The 18,392-nt window shown below is 36.6% G+C and overlaps 1 protein-coding gene across 2 annotated transcripts in view; it reads right to left on the bottom strand.

The window, feature by feature from the left end:
* tonsl (tonsoku-like, DNA repair protein) overlaps positions 1-17,948 on the bottom strand; it is a 37,765-nt gene extending 19,817 nt beyond the window's left edge. Inside the window, exons 1-21 of one of the 2 annotated variants that reach the window (XM_079633887.1) lie at positions 17,661-17,948; positions 16,936-17,031; positions 16,607-16,749; positions 16,349-16,532; positions 16,048-16,177; positions 13,592-13,763; positions 13,353-13,467; positions 13,023-13,168; positions 12,014-12,166; positions 11,754-11,879; positions 9,534-9,729; positions 8,799-8,854; positions 8,625-8,714; positions 8,418-8,490; positions 8,168-8,331; positions 5,817-5,940; positions 4,564-4,793; positions 2,201-2,678; positions 873-1,060; positions 623-723; positions 387-543 (exon numbers count right to left, since the gene is read on the bottom strand). In XM_079633887.1, coding sequence (XP_079490013.1) covers positions 387-543; positions 623-723; positions 873-1,060; positions 2,201-2,678; positions 4,564-4,793; positions 5,817-5,940; positions 8,168-8,331; positions 8,418-8,490; positions 8,625-8,714; positions 8,799-8,854; positions 9,534-9,729; positions 11,754-11,879; positions 12,014-12,166; positions 13,023-13,168; positions 13,353-13,467; positions 13,592-13,763; positions 16,048-16,177; positions 16,349-16,532; positions 16,607-16,749; positions 16,936-17,031; positions 17,661-17,694 — 3,156 coding nt within the window. In that variant the 5' untranslated portion in view covers positions 17,695-17,948. The remainder of the gene's footprint in view (positions 1-386; positions 544-622; positions 724-872; positions 1,061-2,200; positions 2,679-4,563; positions 4,794-5,816; positions 5,941-8,167; positions 8,332-8,417; positions 8,491-8,624; positions 8,715-8,798; positions 8,855-9,533; positions 9,730-11,753; positions 11,880-12,013; positions 12,167-13,022; positions 13,169-13,352; positions 13,468-13,591; positions 13,764-16,047; positions 16,178-16,348; positions 16,533-16,606; positions 16,750-16,935; positions 17,032-17,660) is intronic. The other variant, XM_079633888.1, reaches the window with a different exon arrangement.
* Between the last annotated feature and the right edge of the window lie 444 nt (positions 17,949-18,392).

The raw sequence follows: 18,392 nt of genomic DNA, 5'->3' as shown, positions 1-18,392 counted from the left end.
TAAACTATAAAATGCAATTAGAAGACAAAAAAGTCAAAATAGTGAGATAAAAGGTCACAATTACCTTTTTATACCCTGGAGGAAAACAGGCTTCCCTATTTCGGTCATAAAATATTTATTTTGTTTTATTGTGACATGGTGACAAGGTGATCAGGACCTCAAAATTAAAATATTGTTCTGAAAATGTGGTAAGGAAGACACTGCAGAATATTGAGAGACAATAAAATAGTTTAGTGCAGTTAATATCTGTCTATTATATTATATTAATTTATTTTCCTGGCAATTATTTTAATCTCAAAAATTACCGTACTTTGTTATGTTCTTAAAAGACAATAACCCACAAACAACAGAAAACAGTCCACAGAAGTTTTCACACGACCTCTGACCTCTTCATTGGTGTGCAGCACAGCCAGCAGTGGATCTGTGGGTAAGAGCAGAGCGCCCTCTTTCTGCAGGGACAGCCGTGGCAGTAATCCACACATCTGATAGTAGCGCTGAGAGGCTTGCTCACACAACCACGCCACCGTACACGAGTCTGCCTCACTGCACAAACACTACAATTACTTACACTCAGAACACACCACACACACACTATCTGATACATACAAAACTAGCATCAGACCTGTGAGGAACTGGAATCAGGAAGACATTGTCCTGAACTCTGACCCTCATCCTGATTGGTGCAGGCACATGGGCTGTTCGGTTCTGGAATGATGCTGAAGACTTAGAAAAAAAATTAATAATGCATTTATTAATTTATTAATCATAGCAGACTGTAAGTATCAAACACAATGAGTAGTATTATGTAGAAAGAGAAGTATTGGATTTCTAAAGGATTGTTTTGTGTAATTGTTTTAGTAATGGTCTATTACCATTGACTGATGGGTCGGAGGTGCAGGGTCATGACTGGGGTCAGATTCTTCGTTCATGATGGGACTATGTGACCTGCTGACCTCTCTCCTGCCCAGCATCACCATCCCGGGCAGTTGATTCATCTTCACCTGCCGAGACTTATTCGTGCCCTTCTTCAGAGACGGACCCCTACTGGAGGAACTCTGAACTGCAATGAGGAAAATCCAAGAGAGTCAGCTGTTGCCCGTAAAATAAAAAATCTAATCTAATCTCTAATCTAATATTCTGAATACATTTAATATATTAATATTAAATCATTTAAAACATACAAATATACTTATATAACATATATTAAGCTGCCCATTATCACAGAATAAATGCCGACATGTTGATCAGGTGCTTCAAAAATATTGATCTGAAAATGTGATAAAGAAACTGCTAAATAGTGAGAGACTTGACAACGGGCAACAAAACAGTTTAGTGTCATTAATATCCATCTATTAATTATATTATAGTGTATTACATTAAACAACATAATATATACCGATATATATATATATATATATATATATATATATATATATATATATATATATATATATATATATATATATATATATATATATATATAGTGTTATTTAATGTAATACACTATAATCAATTATTTCAAAAATAATTCCCATTTATAATCCCCAACACTGAAATGTACACATAATAAGTGGCTATTGAAATACTTGACTCTGATTGGTCAGTTGCTGACCAATAGCATATTATAATATTATAATTCAAATATTTTTTAATGATATATATATATATATACACTGTGTATATATATATATATCATTAAAATTATTTGAATTATAATATTATAATTATAATATGCTATTGGTCAGCAACTGACCAATCAGAGTCAAGTATTTCAGAAGCCACTTATTATGTGTACATTTCAGTGTTGGGGATTATAAATGGGAATTATTTTTGAAATGTTACATTATTGTATTAATCACAAATTTTTTGAAAACTAATGGTGTAGTTACTTTTGCATTACTTTATTAAAGTGTTGCATTACTTTAGCCATTAAATAAATGTAAGGGAGTGCAAAAAATTATAAAAATATCAGTTGGTGGACATTAAATGTAGGATTTAACTAATTCACAGTGTATATATATATATATAATGCATTGCATGCAAGAATAGAATAACTAAAAGTGAAGCCCCAATTAAATTAATAAAAAATCTAATCTAATCTCTAAAATATAATATTCTGAATACATTATTGTGTGTACATTGTAATCCTCATGAAACTAATGACTGGATATGATTGTGCCGGTATGTCACACACACACACCTCTAGGAGAAGCTTCAGCAGAGACTGAGTAATGATTCTGATTTCTGAAAGCTGTTTCCCGCGGGATGTTATGCTCAGAAACTCTCCGCTTCTTCTTAGGTTGCACATCATTTAGGTCATCCTCCAGCCAATCATCTGCCACATACTGCTCCTCTGGGACCAAAGCTGATCTGCTATTGGCCGACACCGCTGGCGTGCTGGTAAAGGCCGGCTCTGATAGGCTCTGAGTGAGGAGGCGGGATTTGGCACTGCCCAGGTTCTGCATGGCCTTCTGGTACACCAGTCTGCCCGAGTCTGACTGCGGGGGCAACGCGGTCTCTCTGACGCCGTATACGGAGGGAAGATCCTGATCCTGATCCTGACTGGGTGGGAATTCCTGCGAGGATTGGGCCGCTGGGGAACGCAGTCTTGACCGAACAGGATGAAGAGGACTAAACGAGCAATCAGAGTCGGAATCATCCGAAGAACTGCTTTTGTTCTAAAGCAATGGCAAAAAAAATAAACATGAGTTAAAGGACAGGTCGATGTCAGTCATCCAGATCCTGAGCATCATTGACAAATATCTTCTCTTGTAAATGTGTGGTCAGTACCAGCCCTCTCTATACAGAGTATGCGTGATCGCGAATAGGAAAGCGAAAGTAAAAAGCGAGCACGCATTCAAAAGCGATTTCAATACTCTGCATATTGATAGTGGCTCCCTGATTCCCGCAAATTATATATATAATATAATTACACAACTATATAACTGCAAGAGAACCCAAAAATATTTTTTTCCTCCCATATCATATTTTTTCCCTATCACCATGTCTCTTTAGGGGCTCCGTAGAGTAATTTCCTTTCCGAACACAGTATTCGGCGTCGGGCACATCCATAGTGATTACGATCTCAAAACGGAAAAATTGTTTAATTTAGGATTTAGGAAAAGCTTCACTGCAATAAAAATTTATTTTGAAGTTGTAAATAAAATGTCGCTTGCCATTTCTTTCTTTGTAACTATTTTTGAAATTTACTAGCAATTTGTGAAAATAGTTTTCAAAGTAAACCCTACACCAATGTTTTTTCCAGTGATAAAAAAATTTGTTCTAAAAAATATCTTTACACTTGAGTTTTCATAAGACAAATTCCCACTGTTTTTAACCAATATAATAGACTATAAAATGATTATTGTGATTATAATTATTTTTTTAAATTCAACAATAATAAATACATTGTAATAATACTTCCTTGTAATATTTCACTTAATTAGAGTAATAATCATTTTATTTTAATATAAAAAAAAAATCACAATTTGTGTAATACACATGAAGCTCATTAAGTCTTAAGGCCGTGACACACCAAGAGCGCTTGTCGGGCTAGTCTTTGCTGTGTGTTCCACACGTTAGTTGCATTCAGACTCATGTTGGTGGAAATTCGGCCAAATCAGCATGTTGAATCTCCGTCGTTCAGTTTAGCGAACGAGAATAAAAGCGACATTGAAGAAAGCGAGCAAAGAAGACTGACTCTGAACAGAAGGCTGTTCTAATTTTACATCATCTTACTGAGCATTCCAATATGCTAATATTTTCAGAACAACATGAGCAGTGTTGTTCTGAACTACCTAAATTTGTTGTTAAATTCTTAACCTAAATTAAGAAAGTGATCAAAATGATTGATATTGAAAATGGTAATGGTTTACGGATTGTATACAGGTGAAACTCGAGAAATTAGAATATTGTGCAAAAGTTCATTTATTTCAGTAATTCAACTTAAAAGGTGAAACTAATATATTATATAGACTCATTACATTCAAAGTGAGATATTTCAAGCCTTTATTTGTTATCATTTTGATGATTATGGCTTACAGCTTATGAAAACCCCAAATTCAAAATTAGAGTATTGTGAAAAGGTTTTCATAAGCTGTAAGCCATAATCATCAAAATTATAACTATTAAAGACTTTGCATGTAATGAGTCTATATAATATATTAGTTTCACCTTTTAAGTTGAATTACTGAAATAAATGAACTTTTGCACAATATTCTAATTTCTCGAGTTTCACCTGTACAGTATATGCTGTCCTTGTTTTGGTTTCTCCTTTTGAATGACGAATATAGACTATTGATACCAGCTAATATAGTTCTTTGATGTCGGCTTGTTATGTCATGGCGTTTGGATTTGCATAATTTACAGTAAATAAGCAGAGCCATTTTGAGATGATTGAACTAGGAGTGTTAAAGGCTTGCTTCATTAAAATCGGTAGTGCATATATTGATTTAAATAGCAGCCAGTGCGATTTGACAATTGGACCAAGCCATATCACAATATCGATTTTATTTTGATATATTGTGCAGCCTTAGGAAAAACTGTTCAGAAAGGCAACTTTACCCCGTACAGAACATCTACTTCCATCCCTCGTGGCCGGCGGGCTGAACCGGGGGTGGCCCTGCGTCTGGGAGCCGAGTCTTTTGGAGTAGGGACAGTCGGAGCGGGACGTGGAGCGATGAGCTGGGGTGACGGTGGGGACTCCTGCAACAGTGGTTCTGAACACTCTGCATCAAACAGCTGACTGTCCTGAAGCTCCTTCTGCTGCCGTGAAGCCGTCGATATAACTGAGACTACAGCAGAAGAAGAAAATTAGTTTTAACTACTGAGATTTCCTTTTTGAAGTACCAACACTTCCAATTCATCTTCCATAAATCAAGTGTTCTTGAACTTTCTGTCAATCTAATTTAGGTAAATAAATCAAGTACTGTAGTGAATTTTGAATAAGAGTTTATTTAATTTCAGTAATTTTGTGTATGTCTCATTTGTTATCATTAAACAGGTCATGACATGGATTTTACTATTTTAATATGTTCCTTGAAAAATAAATAAATAAGGGCATTATACCACCCCTTTAATATAAAGCACTTGTGTCTGATGCTGGGATCCTTCTGAAGTCTCTAGAGACGCAAATGAGCGGTTTAAACTGAACGAGTCAAAGCAAACGTTCTTTCACTCTTCCATTTGTCCTGTTCTCGGCAGACTCAAGTGTGTAGAGTACGCCAGAAACTGAACGCGCATCTGTATTCTGTATCAAGTGTAGAAAGCGTCACTGATTATAATGGGTTCTATTTGCTTTCGACGCAACGCTCACATCCAGTGTAGACAAATGTCAGCCGTTAAGCGACTGAACACCAGTGGGCGGCCACGGGGTCTATGGTGCGATGACGTATAACTATTAGTTGATGTCTTGCTCTGGAGGTCATACGCAAATGTGTTTAACCATGTGACGTCACAGAACCCGCAATATCAAAAGAGGCCGTTTTTGGAGCTAGATTAAACAAATGCTTTGTTTTAGGGCTGCACGATTAATCGCAATCAACATGGAAATCGCGCTTAAACCGTTTTGGATTATTGCGATTATGATATGAATTTTGGATTATTAATCGATTACTTTGTTTATAATGAGGATGTTTTGAGCTATGAAACCAGCAAGATGTTTTAATGGTACAAAGATCAAGGCAAATATGATTTCTCATGTCATGACCCCTTTAAAACACATTATGCAAAGAATCAGCTATAAATCATCGGTAAGCCATTAAACAAAACCTAGGTTGCATAATACACAATACATAAAGTATTTTTGATCTCCTCACCGTCTCCTGACAGTGCTCTCTTGATGAGTTTCTCAGTCTCCAAACAATCCTGCTTTGTCTCTTGGTCCAGCTGTCGGCTGTAAGTCTTAAACCACTGACGGAGAGTGTCCAGAGGAGTGAGTCCCTGTAAATAAATATGTACATGTCATAAAAGACAAATGTGGACAGAATCAACAAAGACAGATGATGAACCAATCGGTTTTGTTCCTGAAAGGAGGATGAAAATACTAGTGTAAGTAGCCTTATATATGCTCAAAAAGCATTTAATTGATCATATACAGTAAAAACAGTAATTCTATGACACATTTAAATAACTGTTTTCTATTTTAATATATTTAAAATGTAATTTCTTCCTGTGATGGCAAAAGCTGGATTTTCAGCATCATTACTCCAGTCTTCAGTGTCACATGATCCTTCAGAAATCATTCTAAAATGCAGATTTTGGCTCAAGAAACATTTCTTATTATTATCAATGACAAAAACAGTTGTGCTGTTTAATATTTCTGTGGAAACCATGATACATTTTTTTCAGGATTCTTTGATAAAGAGAAAGTTTGAAAGAACAGCAATTATTTGAAATATAAATCTTTTGTAACAAAAAAAATCTGTATTGTCAATACATTTTTTTTTTTTTTTTAAGCTAAACAAGTACATACAGTCAAGCTCAGAATTAATCATACCCCTGGTAAATATGATCAAAAATGGCAGTAAAAAATAAATCTGCATCGTTTATCCTTTTGATCTTTCATTAAAAAAATTGGCAAAAGTCTAACCTTTCATTTAAGTAAAAGAATTGAAAGTGGGGGGGAAGTCACATTATTAAGTAGATGTTTTTCTCCAAAACACGTTGGCCACAATTATTCATACCCTTTTATTAAATACCCTTTTGCAATCTCCTTTTGCCAAGATAACAGCTCTGAGTGTTCTCCTATAATGCCTGATGAGTTTGGAGAACAACTGACAAGAGATCAGAGACCATTCCTCCATACAGAATCTCTCCAGATCCTGCAGATTCCCAGATCCATTTTGCTGCTTCTCTTCTTCAGTTCACTCCACTCGTCAGGTCAGGGAACTGGGACGGTCATGGCAGAAGCTTATTTTTGTGCTCCTTAACACATTTTTGTGTTGATTTTGATGTTTGTTTTGGATCGTGGTCCTGATGGAAGATCCAACCACGGGCCATTATAAGACTTATAGCAGAAGCCGTCAGGTTTTGATTTTTTATCTGTTGATATTTGATAGAATCCACGATGCCATGTATCTGAACAAGAAGTCCAGGACCTCCAGCATAAAAATATGCCCACAACATTAAAGATCCAACGGTATATTAAATTGTACACATGGGGCACTTTTTATCCTTGTGTGTACCAAACCCATCTAGCGTGTTTTCTGCCAAAAAGCTCTTTTTTCAGTTTGATCTGACCACAGAACCTGTGCCGTGTGAAGACCCAGTCGTGCCTGACAACTGAACATGCTGGAATTTGTTTTTGGATGAGCGAGGAGCATTTTTCCTGAAACCCTCCCAAACAACATGTGGTGATGTAGGGGTCGTTTGATTTTTTTAAAATAGGCTTTCTGACCCCAAGACTCAACTAATCTCTGCAATTCTCCATCTGTGATCCTTGAAGAGTCTTTGGCCACTCAAACCGTCCTCCTCACCGTCCATTAAGGCAAAATAGACACACGTCCTCTTCCTGGCAGATTCGTGACATCTTCAGTTGATTATAACTTCCTAATTATTGCCCTGATGGTCAAAATGAGGATTTTCAATTCTTTAGCTATTTTCTTACAGCCACTTTCCATTTTGTGATGCTCAACAATCTTTTGCTGCACATCAGAACTATATTCTTTGGTTTTACTCATTGTGATGGATGATTAAGGGAATTTGGCCTTTGTGTTTCCTCATATTCAAACTCCTGTGAACAAGAAGTCATAGCGAGACAATTTCATGTTCCTAGTCACCCTGGTGTGCTAAAAAAGGTAAATATTAATGGGAATATAGTTCAGAGATACTTTACTCATAAAAAATTCTAGGGGTATGAATAATTGTGGCCAGCATGTTTTGGAGAGAAATATTTATTTAATAATGTGATTTCCCCCCCCCCACTTTCAATTCTTTTACTTAAATGAAAGGTTAGACTTTTGCCAATTTTTTGAATCAAAGATCAAAAGGATAAACTATGCAGATTTATTTTTTACAGCCATTTTTGATCATATTTACCAGGGGTATGATTAATTCTGAGCACGACTGTATATATTTACCATATTTATATAAATGCATGCAATTTGAAATGTTTCACATTTGTGTCTATTTGTTAATAGGAATGTGTAGCATTCGTGTTTTTCCCGACCTTGCCATTGCGAACAGTGACTGACGCCCCTTTCTGCACCAGCAGTCGAGCTACATGGAAGTGGCCGCAGTTCAGCGTGTCATGCAGGGGTGTGACACCATCACAGTCTCGACCCCCAGGGTCATTTATATTTGCTCCACGGTCCAGCAGCAAAGCTACAATCTCTGAAGAAGAAAAAAAAAAAATGAGATTTCAGTCTCTCTGATGAGCTATATAACTATTATGAATGTAAACCTGCAGAACACAGTACCTTGATGACCGTAGTTACAGGCTTCATGCAGAGGAGTCCACCCGCAGTAATCCCTCAAGTTAACCGGGTGTCCCTGTCAGAGAACGACAAACAGAGAAAGGTCCATTTCACACATGCTGTATCAACATCCATCAAATACTTCCTCAAGAAGGAAGCCATTTCACTCTTAAAAAGTGAAGTACCAACACTGAAAAAAGCCAAACCCACCTGATCAATCAAACACTGAACCTGCTTTACGTTTCCCTCTATACAGGCCCTGTGGAGAACCGTCTCGCCCTTCTCATTCCGTCGGTTCCACTGCACAAGCAACACAGAACAAGAACAAACAATAAAACACACGAGGATGAAGCACAGCATAAACCACAGTCTGTCAGATCTCACCCTCTGCGTCTTCCTCCTGCCCGTGACCATCTTATCATAACCCTCCAGATCATCATCTGCACAAATTTTAAATTTTAAAAATTTGCATCATTTAAAAAACACACCACATTGCACATTTTGTTAATTGAACATATAACATAGTAAGAATTACAAAGTAAATATTGGGTCCAATATTGATACCATGGTACTTTGATATATAATATGGCACATATCATAATATTTATGCCAAGGTACTTCAATTGTCTTGTGATATATGTAAAATAAAGGTACTGTATATGTATATTAACGTAACAAAATGCCAAGGTATTACCATCTGATGCCATCACTGTACTATGGTACCAGTGTTATTATTGTTAACAAAACAAACTATTAAAAATTTATTTTGCTAAAAAAAAAAACATCAACGTAAATCAGAAATGTTGCCTTGGCCACAAACTTCAATAAAATGTCAAGTACTAAAACTCAAATAAATTAAATAAATAAAAGATAAATAGAAATATTAAAAAGCTAATGTAAATGACAAAAACACCCAACAAAATGAGAAATTAAAATGAAAAATGTTTATACTGTAGAAAAATATGAATAAATACTATAATAGTACCGTATATAAAATACTTAATTAAGACTGATAATTCTATAGTACTTGATGTATCTTATCTGCATTGCAATAAACGTCATAAAAGTCATTGTTGGTATTAGCATTCTATAAACCTCTGTGTGTTATGTGTGTATTACCGGAGTCAGAGTATTGAATGTCACTGTCCTCCAGTGGTTCACTATTCTCCACCTCGTCGTCTTCATCCTCCTCTTCACTATCGTCCGGTCTCAGGCCGTCCCGCTCACACAGCTCCATCAGCCGGACCTCTGTGTCGTCACACTGCGAGGAACCGCAGCGCCGCTGGGCCTGAACCCACGCTCTCAAAACACGCCTCTGGAATCACATCACAGACGGAATTACATCTCTCTTATCCAAAGTGACATTTCATATTTAATTACAGGTACAGTAACGGAGTTAAGTGTCTTCCTCAAGGGCACTATGGTTAGAATTCATGAACCGACCCTTCTGGGGTTCGAACCTCCAACTTTGGCTCGGCAGTCCAGAGTAATCTGTTCATCTCTGGTTTATGAATGCATTGGACTGCACAGTCACTGGACACGTACAAAAGAATATCCTACACCCTAGAGCTTTCAATCCTACATTTCAAACTTTGGTGCACTATATCCAACTCACTATTTCATATCAATCCCAGATTCACTGTGTATATGATATGTCAAATTTGCTTTATCTGGTCTTTATTTGAGAGAATGTGATTCCCAGTGCACATAGACTTAGAGATGGCATACTCAACCAGAATGCATTTTTTTTACCGCCAACAGAACACCACGCCATGGAGATTAAAAAAAAAAATACTATCAATACGATTTTTAAAAATCACATTCACATAACCAAATCTAGTAATCAAAAGCAGTGTTTGTTACTTTCTTTTTACTCGCAGTTTACTTTTTTTTTATTTGTGAACAAAAATACTTTACAGAACAGAATCAAAGAGTTAAAGTGTTAAAGTTAAATGTTTTTTAATTGTATTTTAAATAAATGAATGTATGGATTTACATAAATGTACTTTAAAAAACACTTTTAACACTTTACAATAAAGTTCCATTAGTTATTAACAATACAATTATTTCTAATGCATTTATTTAGTTACATTTTAACATTTACTAATACGCAATTAAAGTCAAAAGTTGTATCTGTTACAATTTAATAAACCTGAGCTAACATTAACTAACAATGAACAAATGTATTTTTATTGTTAACAGAGATCAATAAATACTGTAGCAAATGTATTGCTTAGTGTTAGTTATTGCATTAACTATCATAAACTAATAGGACCCATATTGTAAAGTAGTAGCAAAAATAAATAAAATGTAAAAATAAACAAACATACAGTACCGGTCAAAAGTTTGGAAACATTACTATTTTTAATCTTTTGCTCATCAAGCCTGCATTTATTTGATAGAAAATATAGAAAAAAATTATTACAATTTGAAATAATGGTTTTCTATTTTTACATACTTTAAAATATAATTTATTTCTGTGATGCAAAGTTGAATTTACAGCATCATTACATTATTACAGTTTTCAGTGTCACATGACCCTTCAGAAATGTGGAATATGCTGATTTGATAGTTATCAATGTTGGAAACAGTTGTGCAATAATTTTTTATTAGCTATTAGCCAGGACCACCGACAAACGGAATTTTTTTTAGAAAGTACCTCTTCAAATCATGAAACCAGTGCATCTCCTGCTCATGAAACCAGTTTGTGAACATTAAGACTTAAAGGTACACTGTGTAGGAATTTCTCCCATCTAGCGGTGAAATTGTATTTTGCATTCAAACGAATAGTGCTCTCTAGCGCCTCACTTTTTCAAATGCGTGTTGCAACTACGGTAGCCATTATGTACCAAGAAGCTATGAGTTTTCTTCGAGTTTTCATAATCGAGTATTCAAGTTCTTTCGGTGATGAGGTTCCTTTTCAAACAAACTGCAACTTGACACACAACATTATGAAGTACCGTGCAGTGCAGCCTTTCAAATTTGCCGGGACAGTGAGAAGCACCTCTCACTGATCTCCTTGTCCGTCTCAGCTGGTTTCAGTCACGTGACGCTGGCTCTGAACGAAAACGCATTGTCGAAACGCGTTGAGGTAGGCTAGTGCTTTTTGTCCCTCTCTGCTATTATAGTTTTTCAAGATGGCGGAACGACATGGAAGCCTCCTTGGACTTACCCGTCCAATGTAAATAAAGATAAGAAATTCTTCGCTTACGAGGAAAAGTCAGATCATTGGCAGAGCTAATTTTACACCAATGAGGACATATTTATGAATAAAGACATTGATTTTAGCTAATACAAACTACACAGTGTACCTTTAACACTCAAGTTATTTGAACAAACCTGTAGTTTGTTTAGTCCTGATCTCTCAGCACAGCTCAGAGCAGCACTAAAACTTTGATCAATGGTCTCCATTGGCTGTCCGATCTCCTCCTGACAACCAGTTATATTCAACCATGTCTCACACTCCTGAAAAACACAATAACAAGATAAACATTGAAAAGCTCTCAGGATGACGTACAACAGATTTTTCATGAAAACTGTAAGTGTCTGGTAGGCAACTTAGCAGTTTGTGAGGAGTTCCTCATCTGCGGGTCCGTTACCTCTTTAGGGTTGCCCTGTCTCAGCTTTAACTCTAGTCTGTAATGTTCCACGGCCCTGTGGTGCAGTCGCAAATCTGTGTATGTGGCCGCCAGCGACACATAAATGACGGCTAACTCACGAGCAGGCTTCCCTAAAGTCTCTGCACACACCAGCTAATACACAAACACATAAATAAAGGTTATAGTCATATAATAAAAAATTATAAATACTTTAAATTACTGTAAAACCAAATAAAGCATTTAATTTCAACTATAAAGAAACTGCAATATATTAAAGTGCCCCTATTAAGTTTTTTCGGATATTCCCTTTCATGCAGTGTGTAATATAGATGTTTGTGAATGCAAAGTTTTAAAGCTCAAAGTGCACGATAAATTGAGTTATTGTCTCCCAAAATAAAGAAGCGACCCTAGACCGCCTGAAACGAGTCGTGCGTAAATCCAGTCTCACTTCCTGCACAAAACCTACGTAGATTTGTAAGACATTTGCATAATGCCAGCCTATGGACCTTCATTGGCTGCCCCGGAACAACATTTACTCTGACCCGCCCACAAACACTATAGTTGTAGCTGAGGCCTGGAAGAGTTTGGTTTGTGTTGTCGACTTTACATGCACTTCTAAACAATGAGGACTCACGCTGGAACTGATACAGTAAAACCAACACCATCATTACGGTTCATATCACTGCGTAACAACAAGTGCTGAGGAAGATCCGGAGCTGGAGTTCGGATATATGGCCGTTTCGTTTTCAACAGGCGCTGTAAGCAGTAGACCAATCACAACAGACTGGGAATTCTGACCAATCAGAGCAGAGTAGGGGTTTAGAAAGACCGGATCCTTTGTTTGAACTGTTTCAGACACTGTGAGAAAAGCGGTGATGCTGCGATGTATATTTTTGACCTTGGATACATGTAAATATTATAGGAGACCTCCAAAGCTAAATTCGGAACCTATAAAATAGCATAATGGGGGCACTTTAATTGTTTTTGGGTGTATTGTACATATTCTTACTTGTGTTTGATAAGCTTCCAGAGCTTTGTTATAGCACCCCACTTTACAATAAAGATCTCCCAACTGCTCTGACAGATCCATGGCCTCATGGGAAAACTTATCCGTCACTTCTGCTGCCGTCTGCTCCAGCTGACAGCCGCGGATCGCTGCATCAGACACACATTCAGTCAAACGCTATGCTAATGCTGTCACGAGAAGCCACAGAGCTTTCATTTAGCATCTTCTACCTGAAAAATCAGCATTCAGCCATAAGCTGTGCAGCTTTAAGAGACAAACCGCTGTTAGATCTCTTGATCTGGCAAAATCGCTCACAGCTGTTCTGATTCTCACCGTGTTTGAAATCTTTCTTGACGGCCTCACGTTCAGAAGGCTGCTGGGAGCCCAGACAGAACGCTTTCTTCAAAGAACGCCGCGCCGCCGCAAAGTCACCAAGATGAAGCAATATCTGAACAGGCGCACAGCAAAAAATACACACACCTGTCAAAAATCATTGAAAGGGACAGGAAATAACAAACCATGCAGGTACATGTTGAACACATTGCTGATTGGAGATGCGGTGGGATTATCACCTTGCCGATACTGTGGAAGCACTCGCTCTCGCTGAACTTGTCCTTCATTTTGCGGGCACATTCTTTAGACTGCTCAAAACAGCGCATGGCGCGCGAGTGCTGCCCGTTTCGGAAGTGAATGCTGCCCAGGTTGAAGTTGGCACGGTACAGATCCTCTAGGAGGTTGTTTTTCCTAGAAGAAAAGACGCCAGATATCCACAAAATGGTCTTGTACCAAGACAGACGTTGAGACGAGTTCTCTCTCAACTACAATATTTGGGTTAAGTGTTGAAACTTGGTACTGTATTCATTTAAAAAAGTTTTTAAAAACTTAGCCTAAAAAACAAGGTTGTCCTTAAATGTTGTATGTAAATATTTAAAGGAACACTCCGACTTTTTGGGACTTTAGCCTATTCACCTTATCCCCCAGAGTTAGATAAGTCCATACATACCTTTTTCATCTCCGTGCGTGCTATAAGTCTGTTTGACGCACCCACCGCTAGCCTAGCTTAGCACAAAGACTGGATGTAAATGGTTGCAGCTAGCATACTAATGCAAATAAGTGACAAAATAACGCAAACATTTTCCTATTTACATGTTGTGATTTGTATAGTCACAGAGTGTACAAAAAACAAAGTCACATGAGACACAGACATATTTTAACCGTATAAATACTGGGAACTATATTCTCTGAAGGCGAAGCACTGCTACTTGGGCGGAGTGATAACCGCAGCACCTGAGATGTCACGCTGGTTTTGTTGACAGAAGAAACAACGGCGCGTCTCAGGTGCTGCGGTTATCACTCCGCCCAAGTAGCAGTGCTTCGCCTTCAGAATAGTTCCCAGGATTTATACGGTTAAAATATGTCTGTGTCTCATGTGACTTTGTTTTTTGTACACTCTGTGACTATACAAATCACAACATGTAAATAGGAAAATGTTTGCATTATTTTGTCACTTATTTGGATTAGTATGCTAGCTGCAACCATTTACATCCAGTCTTTGTGCTAAGCTAGGCTAGCGGTGGGTGTGTCAAACAGACTTATAGCACGCACGGAGATGAAAAAGGTATGTATGGACTTATCTAACTCTGGGGGATACGGTGAATAGGCTAAAGTCCCAAAAAGTCGGAGTGTTCCTTTAAAGTCCCCCGGTAGTCAGTAATTATATATCTTAAAACTCATCTTTGATCACCAAAATGACATATTTAAGCGTTATTTACTGTGAATTTTTTTTTATTCGTCTTTAAATAGCTTGAATTTAACTACACCCTTGTTTAATTTAGTATACGCGGATCTATGAATATGCTAATTAGCCCCGCCTCCACTCACGCCAGCTCAGAGATACACTCGCTGCACAATGGTCTCGCTCTTTACAACGTCGGACACATAAGGGTAATTAATATGATTAGCCTTCTGCTTGACAACGTTATCAAACAGCTAATGATGTTTTGCTAATGTTACACAAACCATGTTTCCATTCACCATTTTAGAGTGTCACAGCTGCCTTCTAAAAATGAGTATCCTTAGAAACGCTTTGAACAACTCAGAACGTCAGTGGAGAAAGGCATATAGTTCATCATAACATCGTAATATACATCATACACCTGCTATATTGCTAAACCTAAGCGACTTTTCATATCAACAGAAAATGGTTTGTCTTAAAGCATATTAAAAACACGACATATACATACTGAATAAAAACATTAAAAAGCTTGATTTTCACCACAGGGGAACTATATTATAACTATTATTATTATTTAATTATATAAACGCTCAATTTAAATTATTTTGAGATTCAGTGATTTGACAAACACAACATTTTAACGTACAACTTGTTGGTTTGATATACTTTGTTTGTTGGTTTATAATTTAACGCCATGCCAGGCAGCTACCATGGCTTTTTCATGGGAAGAAACCGGTTAAATTGTAGCAAAAAAACAAACAAGTATTTGATATTTTATATAATTTATCTTCACAAAAAAAAAATCTAAAACTAAATCTGTTGTTGCTTAGAAAAAAGAGAGAATTGGTAAAGGTTCTGAAATAAAAAGAACAGCATTTATTTGAAATAGAAATCTTTTGTAACATTACAATGTCTTTACTTTCACTTTTGATCAATTTAGTGTTCTTGCTGAATAAGTATTTTGTGTATCACGGTTTCCATAAAAATTCCACAAATCATTGATAATAATAATAAACGTTTCTTATGCAGCAAATCATCATATTAGAATGATTTCTGAAGGATCATGTGACACTGAAGACTGGAGTAATGATGCTGAAAATTCAGCTTTGCCATCACAGGAATAAATTACATTTTAATATATTCAAATAGAAAACTGTTATTTTAAATTGTAATAATACTTTTTTACTGTGTTTTAAAATAAATGCAGCCTTAGTGATCATAAGAGACTTCTTTCAAAAACATAAAAAAATATGAACCACATTTTTCTTCGTTTATAGACTAAAGTTTTCTTACTCTGCGATGTAGATGCTCTGTCGTATGAGGTCACTGCAGCGTTGCGGTTCCTTCATGCCATCATACACACAGCCCAGATTCAGCAGGAGACGGGCCTTCATCTCACTGAGCTCTCGCGGCGACACTGTACCTGCAGAAACATTGACAAAAACATCAAACGCATGGAGAAAAACAACAGGTTATACAGTATACATACAATGTTTTCTTTTTTAGGAAACATCGCAGATTATCACATTTCTAGTAGTATGTCATTCTGAACAGGTTAACCATGTCATTTTAAATATCTAAAATCATTTTTAACCTTCTAGACGCTCATCTACAATGGCCAAACTCTTCATGAACGCATCTTCAGCATGCTTCAAGCTGTCCCGTGAATGGTCCGAGTCAAAGAGGAAGAGGTATGTTCTTCCAATAGTGGCCAGTGCCCTCTGCTCCTCTGCTGCATCATGCACAGATCGAGCCAGATTCAGATGAAGCCTCTGGTGCTGAGAGAGAGAGATGTGTGAATGACTGCACTCCATGCACTGACTACCCTTCTAGCTAGTATGTATTTGCAAACCTTCAGAGCAGCTTCAATGTTCCCCAGTTCTGCATTGCACTCTCCAATCTTCCTATTGGCTACAGCAGATCCAATCACATCATGCAAAATCTCAGACAGCGCCAATTCCTGCCGATGCTGCTCAATAGCAGCTCGATAGTCACCTGGAAGAAACATGTGCCAGACTGATTATCACATAATACATTCATTCAACGAACATCTGTCACAATAATGGTCATCATAATCACTATGATGACGGCTAACCTTCTAGGGTTTGAACCTACAGCTTTGAGTCCAGACTAAGCCACTTTTATTATAAAGTCTCCTAAGGGCTTCATTGTGTGTTTTACCTGTTTTAGCGTAAACTTCCCCCAGCTGATTGCACAGACTGGCTTCCTCTTTCAGGTTATTGCTGCTCTGGGCTTTACTCTTGGCCTTCTGTAGTACTGCAAACAAATGACATTAATAATGATAGTTTATTATATGCATTCTGTATTATATGCATGTGTGTATGTGTAATAACAGTCTATACTAAATCATAATTCAAATTTAATTCATAAGTTTAAATAAATAAATAATAAAATAAATAAATATATACATACACACATTATATGTATGTATGTTTGTGTGTGTAAATATATATATATATATATATACATACATACATCTTGTATTATATATCATATTAGACTAACATTATACTAAACCATAATTATTAAAATAAACAAATACATAATAAATAACTATATATTATAGTAAATGTATATACGTACATGCGCGCGCACACACGCACACACACACACACACACACACACACACACATATTCAACATTACAACATTACATTAAAGAAATATATGTATAAATTGTATATATATATATGACGTTACACATTTCTAACTGACATGTAAATATGTAAACAAACAAAAAAGCACACTAAAAAATACGTGGATGGTGTGGTTTACATTAAAATACAAATTTTTCATTAGAATTGACTTACATATGACAATAAATCACAGATCTTAAACCAATGAACCGAAATAATAATATTGATGATGTTATAGGTAATAACTTACGCTTGATTTCTTTTGTAGACGTCATCCTGTCCATTTACCAGGACCTCTAACGTTACAGCGGATTACTACAAATTTACGCGCATCTAATGAATAACCAACACTACCCGCGCGCGAACAGCTGTAATACTATAAATCACGTCGTCATTGATTGCTTTATATCGGGTTTAAAGCTGATCAATACTTATGATCGTCTATTTTCATTGATGTGTTGATTCTTTCAAAGCGGCGCGCCAAAGTTCATGGTACGGAAACATTGAGAGACGCTGATTGGCTACTGCAGGTGACGTCATGAGTATCCCACAATTCTTTTTCTGAAAATGTCCACACCGAGAGGCCATCTTGATAAGGACATTTTCATTCCGTTTTTTTCTGTTAAATGTTTATTAAAAAGCCAAATATGCCGATGAAATACACGTATAAGGTAAGAAAATCTGTTCTTTCCTTTTATTCTGATTACCAGTAGTCTCAACAATATTTATTGAATATCATAAAATACTTAAACCAAGTTTATTTGAGTTTATTGACTTCAATGTAATCAATCAGTTATTAATATTTTGTTGGTTTTCAATGGCTTTAAGGCCAGGAGACTGAGGGGGCCACTTGAAGACTTCAAAATACTGAGCATGAACACTTTCATTGCGTAGAACTTTGTTCATGCGCTGTGTTTGAGATCATTGTAAAGTTGGAAAATACACGTTTGATCTCCAATATTTGGTTAGATTGTGTTCAGCA

The sequence above is a fragment of the Phoxinus phoxinus genome (genome assembly GCF_949152265.1).
Source record: "Phoxinus phoxinus genome assembly, chromosome: 13".
Taxonomy (NCBI): Eukaryota; Metazoa; Chordata; class Actinopteri; order Cypriniformes; family Leuciscidae; genus Phoxinus; species Phoxinus phoxinus.
Note: the sequence above shows the minus strand (reverse complement) of the source record. Positions and strands in the feature narration are given on the sequence as shown.